Source organism: Pyxicephalus adspersus, chromosome 1, assembly GCF_032062135.1.
Source record: "Pyxicephalus adspersus chromosome 1, UCB_Pads_2.0, whole genome shotgun sequence".
NCBI lineage: Eukaryota > Metazoa > Chordata > Amphibia > Anura > Pyxicephalidae > Pyxicephalus > Pyxicephalus adspersus.
The window spans coordinates 5,499,085-5,508,933 of NC_092858.1; the positions used below are offsets into that span (position 1 = coordinate 5,499,085).

At 39.8% G+C, this 9,849-nt stretch overlaps 1 protein-coding gene across 1 annotated transcript in view; it reads left to right on the forward strand.

The window, feature by feature from the left end:
- The window catches only part of USP35 (ubiquitin specific peptidase 35), a 19,483-nt gene extending 9,640 nt beyond the window's left edge, over positions 1-9,843 (forward strand). Inside the window, exons 6-10 of the mRNA XM_072401414.1 lie at positions 367-560; positions 3,759-3,852; positions 5,220-5,326; positions 5,492-6,713; positions 8,440-9,843. Coding sequence (XP_072257515.1) covers positions 367-560; positions 3,759-3,852; positions 5,220-5,326; positions 5,492-6,713; positions 8,440-8,607 — 1,785 coding nt within the window. The 3' untranslated portion in view covers positions 8,608-9,843. The remainder of the gene's footprint in view (positions 1-366; positions 561-3,758; positions 3,853-5,219; positions 5,327-5,491; positions 6,714-8,439) is intronic.
- The last annotated feature ends 6 nt before the right edge of the window (positions 9,844-9,849 follow it).

A 9,849-nucleotide genomic window follows, 5' to 3' on the forward strand; every position in this document is an offset into this window, starting at 1 on the left:
TCTCTGACCATCACCTGTACAATGTCTGCAGTCTCTGACCGTCTCCTGTACAATGTCTGCAGTCTCTGACCATCTCCTGTACAATGTCTGCAGTCTCTGACCGTCTCCTGTACCATGTCTGCAGTCTCTGACCATCTCCTGTACAATGTCTGCAGTCTCTGACCGTCTCCTGTACAATGTCTGCAGTCTCTGACCGTCTCCTGATATCATGCAGGTTTTTCATTCTTTTCTTTGATATCAGTGAGAAGAAATCCCTGCATGCCAGGGGGGAAGCCAGTAGGATTATTTTCTGCTGGTATTGGTGTCTATGCTCCTGTTTAATAATTACCTTTGATTTGTCATTTCCTGAATTTCTCTTTGGAATAGAAACTCCCAGTGCCGAATGAAGATAGAATAAAACAATTGCTGGGTCAGAATGCCTGGACATCGCAGAAGAATGAATTGGCTCCGTATTACCCCAGACTGGTATCCAAATCTGACACAGGAAAAATTGGGCTGATTAATCTGGGAAATACTTGTTATATGAACAGCATCCTGCAGGCTTTGTTCATGGCTTCGGAGTAAGTCAAACATAGAGATCAATCATACATGGTGACTGGCTTTGGATAGCTGCGCTTAGTACCTGTTTGACCCAATGGGCCTGATTTATTAAAGCTCTCCAAGATTGGACAGGATACCCCTGGGTGATCCAGCAAACCTGAAATGTATCTGGTCCAGGATTCAAAGCATTTGCTGGCATTTAGAAGAAATCTATTCAAGGTTTGCTAGATCACCCAGCTTCACTGATAAAAGTGTATCCAGCCTTGGGGAGCTTTATTAAATCAGGCCCAATGTGTGTGATGTATCAAAGCTCTCCAGTGAATGGAATTCATTCACTATTCATTGGCAACCATTTTTAATCCCTAATCCATTCTAGGTTTGCTGGATCATGCAGATTCTCCCATGATAGTCTATCTTCTCCAGTCATTAGGAGCTTTAATAAATCAGTATCTTGTGCAGGTCCTTTTCTGTGGTGCTTACTGCAGTGTTACCCCTTAATGCACCCAGTTTAATGATTTATGTATAAAAATTATAGCCTACAATGTAAAATAAATTTCCATGCAAAAAAATGTAACGCTTTTAGCATGGAAATTTGGATGGAATTAGAACTCCAGGGGGGTTAAAAGCCCTTCTCCTATTTTTTCATTCTATATTTGACTGAACAGGGCTTGCTTTTAAACACAGATAACTTGTAGAGAGGAGTTTAGCCCTCTTCTTTTCCTTCTCCCTTTAAAGAAAGTTCACTCGACATTAAATAATATTGCTGAACACCAGTAACATTGAGAATATTCACCCATGAACTGAACCTGCCAGCATTTAGCGATCTCTTATATCCACATATTGCAAATATTCAATTTTGCTATATTCACCCAACATCAGAATTCACATTCAAATCAAGAACGATAAATCAGTTCCATATGCACAAATAGTTTACAAATGGAGGATGGTCCTTTATTTTGTGCAGAATGAATAATCATTAAACAATTTGCTCTGCGGATTGTTTCTAGAGATATCTCTTTAAGTAAGAATATTCAGAGAACATCCTTGTAGAACGTCCTAAAAACATCAACTTGCATTTAACTATATTGCAGGATGAGATCCCAGAGGGAGGATGTTTACTGTAAATATTGATTCACTTTTCTGTAGGTTGGCATGTGTTTGTACTGAAATAGCAGCAAGGACTTACAATGATCATAATGTTAAATTGCTGTGTCATTGCGCAGAACTGCAGCATTGCTTTAGTCTCTAGGATTTCCAGTTCAAATATAGTCCCGGGTGGCTTTATTCCTACTGTGAAATGAATATTAGGGGGTATTTATAAAGCTTTACTCTGACATTTAGCATCATTTTCTGCTGCAGAATCAATCATCAATCATAAACAGCTGTGATTAGAAACGCATGGATCTAGAAGATTCTCCACCAGCTATTGTTGCTGAGTGTAATATATATTATTATTATTATTATTATTATTGATAATAATATTATTAATAAACAGGATTTATATAGCGCCAACATATTACACAGAGCTGCACATTAAAAATGTACTACCCTTTACTTCTGCTTGCTGTATTTCACAAAGCAGAGGTGGTAAGTAAAAAGTGAAAGGTTTCAGTTTGATTCATATGTACAGTGCATGGCCAGATACACAATATATTTCTTTTATTTTTGGATGGGACAATGAATACCCCTGCCGGGATTACTGCTTTCTGGCACCCTATTAGATATTTTCCCCTCACTTCCTGTCCCAATGATAATGGTTTAGTTGGAAAGGAAATGATAAAAAATCTGCAACGACAACACAAATAGAAATTGTACAAGAGTTCTAGGCTCCACCTAATCACCGGAGGGGTTCTAACCTTTGTTTGTGATCATTCAAATTTCTGACCCGACACACGATTCTTTTCCTATTGTGTTTAATTTTTTCTCTGGCGTTTACTTTAATGCAGTGGACAGCAGGACTGTATTTTAATATTATTAATATTATTATTATTATTAATAATAATAATAATAATAATAATAATAATAAACAGGATTTATATAGCCCCAACATATTACACAGCCCTGTACATTAAATAGGCGATTGACAGACAGATACAGACACAGGAGGAGGAGAGGACCCTGCCCCGAAGAGCTTACAATCTAGGAGGTGGGGGAAGTATCACACAATAGGAGGGGGATATGGAGCATGGCCAGATACACAATATATTTCTTTTATTTTTGGATGGGACAATGAATACCCCTGCCGGGATTACTGCTTTCTGGCACCCCATTGGATATTTTCCCCTCACTTCCTGTCCCAATGATAATGGTTTAATTGGAAAGGAAATGATGGAAAATCTGCAACGACAACAAAAATAGAAATTGTACAAGGGTTCTAGGCTCCACCTAATCACCGGAGGGGTTCTAACCTTTGTTTGTGATCATTCAAATTTCTGACCCGACACACGATTCTTTTCCTATTGGGTTTAATTTTTTCTCTGGCGTTTATTTTAATGCAGTGGACAGCAGGGCTGTATTTTAATAATATTAATATTATTATTATTATTAATAATAATAATAATAATAATAATATTAATAATAATAATAAACAGGATTTATATAGCCCCAACATATTACACAGCCCTGTACATTAAATAGGCGATTGACAGACAGATACAGACACAGAGGTGGGGGTGGGGGAAGTATCACACAATAGGAGGGGGATATGGAATGGTGGGAAGTAGTGACGATTTAAGAGACAGAAGAAGACGTGTAGGTGAAGTTAAAGCGTTGGGTTTTGAATGCACTTTAAATGAGCTGAAAGTAGGAGCAGGATGAATAGTAGGAGGAGACCATTCCAGAGAGTCGGGGCAGCTCTAGAAAAGTCTTGGAGCCGTGCGTGTGAGGAGGTTATGAGTGAGGAAAGTCATTAGTGGATCATTGTAGGAGCAAAGAGAGTGGCTAGGGGAGTATTTTTCTATCAGGTCAGAAAGGTAAGTACATCATATACAAAATAATAACACATAATAATATTTGTGCTCTGCTTCCTGTGTCGTGTAGAAGTCATAGCAATGGAAACCTGCACCCTCTAATTTAAAAAAAGAAAACAAAGAAAAACCATTGACCTTTCTTTGCATGTGAATACACACACGTTTGAATTTAAAAGTACATATTGTACTATAAAATAAAGGGGCAAATAGGGTTTGTTTTCATTAATGCCCACTGACTTGTGTTCCTAGTTTCAGGCACTCGGTGCTTTGCTTGCGAGACAGCAGCTCCCAGCCTCTGATGATGAAGCTGCAGTACCTATTTGCTTTTCTTGAGCACAGTCAGGTAAGTGTGAACCTGTTTCTACTTCTATTCTAAAGTCCAACTGAGGTCACATAAATAATGAATCAATCAGTTCAGCGGGTTTTGGGGGCCATTGCCAAGAGCCTTCACATTCTTTAGGGCCCATAGTGGCAGAAAGGCAGAGGGTGCAGGTAACTGGCATGTTCTGCATTTGGGGCACATACTTCCCCATGGCCCGATTTTATTTAACCTCCCTAGCGGTTCATTTCTTTCCGGTTTTATATGTCTAAAAGCGGTACATTGTCTTTCATGAAAATGTATTTTACAGTATAATATATTAGTATATTAAAGTTTAAAACACAAAATCATGTAAAAATAATAAATTGAATAAATTTAAAAAATCTATATATTTAAAAAAAAAAACATATATTTTATTTTAAATACATATTATACTCATACTATTATATATACTGTAAAATAAATGTTCTTGAAAACAATGTACTGCTTTTACACCTATAAATCCAATGTATTGCATTCAGTACCGTTATTTTGTATTGAATGCAATACAAATGGATTTTGAATTTCCCGCCCCGCCCCGCCGGCAACGTAAACATGCACCAACGTTACCGGGAAGTCCCCAGTGACTCATCGGATGCAGAAGCCGGCCGGAAGAAGAGAGAAGACGGAGATCGTGGCGATGGACGATGCGGGACACCGGCAGATCAGGTAAGACTTTATTTACTATTACCTCCCATTGGATTACCTACCCCGAGTGTGACTCGGGGTTACCACTTTTAGCAACTTTTTTTCTACCCCGAGTCACACTCGGGGTTACCTCTAGGGAGGTTAAAACCATTCCTAAATCCTTTCGAAATTGCATTCAACCTCGCTTGTTTGCATTTTGAATGGCAATGTGTGTAAATATGAGTGTGCACTTGTCAAGACACCATATAAAAGATCCAGTGGTGTAACTAGCAATCAGTGGGCCCCGGTATTTTTATGGACAGCATACTTGCCAACTATGGCACCATCCTGCCTCTTGCATGTACCGAGGAAGCCTCAAGTCTTGAATCTACTTGGCAGACTTCCGGGTCTAAGGTGTTCCTCTTTGGCCATTGGATGGCTCTGATGATTTAAGTCACATTATTCCCGGCAATTGTAGGGTAAAAACAAGAAGTCACCAGGGGCTTGGCAGGAGACTTGACTATTTTGTCAATTAACTCTACCTCCTGGTGACTGTTTTTTCATCTTTGGTCCACTTTAAGGTGTTTTAATCTATTTCTTTTTTTTTAGGAATATTTAGGAAAACTATGATTTTTTTTGCAGTACCTAAAAGCTTTTGTAATTATGTGAAAATATTCTACTTGAAATGATTGGTATCTGTTCAATTCTGTGTTTTTGTTCCCCAGCGTCCAGCAATCTCACCAGAAAGTTTTTTGGCTTCTTCTTGGCCTCCCTGGTTTACTCCTGGCATTCAGCAAGATTGCTCAGAGTACTTGAAATATCTCCTAGATCGGTAAGCAGAAGCATGAGATCATTTTGTCTCCCTCCTAATATACACTTTGAAGTATTTTTTCCCTTGTTCACATTTTTCTTTGTAACACTCATATCCAAGCATTATTTCTTTTTATTAAAGATGTTTTTGAGGTATTTATCTCTAGTTTGATGTTCTCTTTCAAAGGCTTCACGAAGAAGAGAAAACTGGAAAGAGAATTTCTCAAACCTTGGCCCAAACTAGCAGTGGTTTGCCATCCAAGAAGACGGTCTCGGGTAACAGGACATTGATAGAGCAGATGTTCGGCGGAAGGATTGTTACCAAAATCCGGTGCCTGAAATGTCAAAGTGTTTCAGCACGGGAAGAGGCCTTTACTGACTTATCTTTGGCTTTTCCTCCAAATGACTGCATCAGAAAACAACCTCCTCAATCTTCTACACCAGCAGAAGAGATCGGAAACTTTGAGATTCACACAAAACCAAAAACTCATATTGCACAGACCACAGATTCCCCAGACCATGTCAGGTGGCAACAAAAAAATGAGGAAAACCAAGGTAAGATAATCCCAGCTGAAGCCTTAAAGTGTCATGATAAAGATGCCTCCAAGGACAAAGATGAAAATAATTGTATGGTGGTAGGCATTCAGAATCTCAGCAATATCAACTTAGCAACAGCAAGTACCAAAAAATGTACCCTTACGCTTTCTGATCTGATAAACCATTTCCTATGCCCAGAAGTGTTGACCGCAGACAATAAATATCGATGTGAGACTTGTCTGTCTTTACAAGATGCGGAGAAGATTGTGGAGCTTTCCACCAGTCCTCGATACCTTATTCTGACTTTGCTCAGGTTTTCATTTGACTTGAAGGCCATGAAGAGGAGAAAAATCTTAGACAATGTGTCCATTCCACTGATTCTCAAGTTACCCATCCATGTGCCTTCTTCTTCTCCTCGGCCTGAGAAGGCTTGTATAGAAAGAGGCAGTAGGTGTACCACCATGAAGGTCCACCAGTCTGCAACCTATGATTTGTGTACTGTAATTGTACATTCTGGGCTGTCTTCTGAAAGCGGCCATTACTATTGTTATTCCAGGGAATGCATGGACACAGATAGCCACAAACCACCCAGCGCTGATATGAAAAAGTTTCCTCCGGACAAACATCTAGATATGGAAATCCAATGGTACCTCTTCAATGACACCAGAGTGACTTTCTCATCTTTTGAGTCTGTAAGCAACGTCACATCTTTTTTCCCCAAGGATACAGCTTATGTACTCTTCTACAGGCACCGAACACATGGCCTTCCGGAGGCTGGAGAGGACTTTGAAGCAGCCAAGCCACTTGGTGATATCTCTCTAAACAAAGAGCTAATGGAAGCAATCACTAAAGATAACATTAAGTATTTGCAGGTGAGCAAACAAATGTAATTGGTATCCTATTGTTATTGTTATATTGTTATTGGTTGTCCTATTGTTTCCTTACCAGACAGGTCAAGCTTCATCAAAACCAAAAGGTGAGTGATTAGTATCAGTTTAGATCAGTGTTTCCCTCACCAGGGTTCCTCCAGAGGTTTCTAGAGGTTGAGCAATAATACATTTGGACTTCCCAGGTCAGTTGAAGTGACACCAACAATCCTTTTGGCTATCTGTAAGGGTGATATTCTTCTCAATGGCCAGCAATGTAAAGCTGGGTACACACGTGCAATTATTGTCGTTGGAAAGGATCTTTCACAAACCTTTCCAACGACTAAGCACTGCACGATGCATGAACGAGTGCTGTACATACAGCACCGTTCTGCTTTATGGAGAGGGGAGGGGGAAAGCATTGGAGCGGCACCCCGCTGCACGCTCTCCCCCTTCTTTTCCTTTAGGATTGTTCATCATCCATCATCCGTGGACCTGCCGGGACGGTCGTTCGGACGATGGACGACAGGCTCTGTACACACGCCAGATTCTCGTCCGATATCGGCCCTGACCCGATTATCGAGCGAGAACCATTGGACGTGTTTACATAGCCTAAGAGGCATTCCTTCCATTGACCACCACACTAATATACTGTGATTTGTGGATATAGTAATAGAAGGGGTTCCCCAAGACCTGAAAGTTATTTCAAGGGTTCCACCATGTTACCAAGGTCCAGAAACAATGGTTTAGAACATCTATAATACGGGACCTGTTAACCATAATATTGACTACTGGTGCTGCATCCTAAAAATATAGAACTATGTAGAATGAGGATTTATAAGATTCCAGATAAGAAACTAATTGAAACCAGTTAAAATAATTTGTTTTATTAAAAACAGCTAAATACGCACCTATCAATGCTCATTGTTATACTTGATGTAAATTAAAAACACAATGATAGTCAGCCTATGAGAAATATTACAGATGTCACATCAATTCTCCTCCAAGCAAAATTGCAAACACTTCCTTTAAAAATCCAACGCGTTTCGCTGTTGCTTTCTTAGAAGAATAGAAATTACAATATTATATTGATTGTAGACTGTTATAGAACAGGATTCATAAAACCATGCTTTATAGAGGTATGTAGGTTTAGAATACATACGGAAAACAAGGGTGGCCTGTCAGGTACCCAGGATCACCAGTACAAGTAAGGCAACCACTGTATAGCCTTTTGGCAGGCTAGGTAAATATATTGGGATGTTCTTGCTAAACCAAAACATGATGGAAGTCCAAGGAGATGTATATAAAAGGAGTAAACCCCAAACTATCCTCTTGAACATGGGATCCTCAGATCATGATTTAAAGTTCTGATTGGTGCACCTGACTTGCGTGTGAACTCCTTCTAACCTATTTCAAGCTTGGTTTGTATTCCCATTGACTTGTATGGTAAGAGTAGCAGTTTTGAGCCCTTATATCCCAGGCTCTTTTAGTTTTAGACATAAGGCCCGATATGTCTCCTGAGGACAGCTAGGTCTGGGTTGTCCAAATGAGGGAGAAAAAGGAATTGATGAATATTAAGACGAGAGTTAGAACGTAACCTGTGCCAAAGAGACCACTGGGAAAATAAAAGAGGGGTACAAGGGACTTTTTCGGGGAGGAGCGCATTATGCAAAAAAGCCAAAGGATGAAGAGGGCATAAACTATATTCCTGTTTTATTTTTTATATCCATAGGACCAAGAAAAAGAAGCCAGAAACACCGCAGCCTATATTTCCCCTCTATTGAAGTCTCCATTATGGTGGCAAGACTTCGATAAAGACAGCGATGATGATGGCTCGCCAGGAGGATTAGGGCCGAGTGCTGGAGGAGCCTCCGGATCATTTCATGGTCTGGTGTTTTAGAAGATCCACATTTGATGACCCCTTTGGCAGGATCATTGCACAGCTTTATTTTGTGTAAACTACAGAACATAAACGAATGGGTGCAGCTAGTAGGGCCACTTCCATTGTTTGGAGATCTGATCAATACCATTGGAGTTCATACTTAAGCTTTAGCCCTAATTGCCCCTAAGCTCATACACAATACTGCAAAAATAGAAATGCTACTGGAATCCAAAACCAAATGAGAAAAAATGAAGCAGGAAAATACATAAGAAAGTTTACTTCACAAAAAAAAGACCTGTAAAGAAATACAAATTTTGGATTTGACAGCAGGAATAATTTATAAATAGAGCCCTTGGAGTTGTTTCTTATTAGATTATATTTAGATTTGATCATGGTAAGTAGATTTATTCCTTTAGGTGTGCCAAGGTCCCCAACAATAGCTTTATTGTAAGTGCCTGGGCAGGGGTTGTTTTGGAGAAAATGGGGCAAAAATGAAGCGGTGGCTCCATATGCACTGCATTCCAGCTCCTTGCACTACTGCTATTCTGTCAACTGGGGCTTTGGAGAAGGTGGGGGACTTGGGCAATTATCCAGTTTGTCATACACTAAAACTGGCCCTGATGCCAGGACAAAACAAATATAACTCGGCAGGTCTCTTACCCATAGGGATGGAAAACCACACAATTAGCTGCACCCAAGAACATAGAAAACTTCCCCACAGGGTAGTACTTTAAGGGGAGCAGCTGGGAGCATGTAAAGCCCTCGTTAGGATGCTGTCATCACCCACAAGTCTAAAATGGCCCTAAAGGACCCCAAATTTGTATATAAATATTTGCAGTCTGCTCGGACTTTACATTTAAACTCTGAATCCAGGTTGAGTGCTGAAAAGAAGATAAAGGGATCCCTAAAACTGTAATTGGTCATCACATCATATACAATCTGTTCCTGTCTATTATCACATCTTGCTGCAAATCTATTTATCTCTATAACAATCTGTATCCATTGATAGTCAACGATCTATGTTTTGCCTTATAATACCATGGCAAGTGCCTTAGAAACATTCAGAATCTGGGTATGGAAAAGCATCCAGTGGTGGTATTGTACATTGATAGTGTGTGCTGACATTGTATTCAGATTTCCAGTTAAGTAGTGTGCATTATTACACAGGACATATACCAGGCCCCGCCCTAGAGGAGCCTACTGTGTGATATCTGTGCTACTCCCCACCCATTAGAAGGTGGGCATTGCCTATAAAGGCTG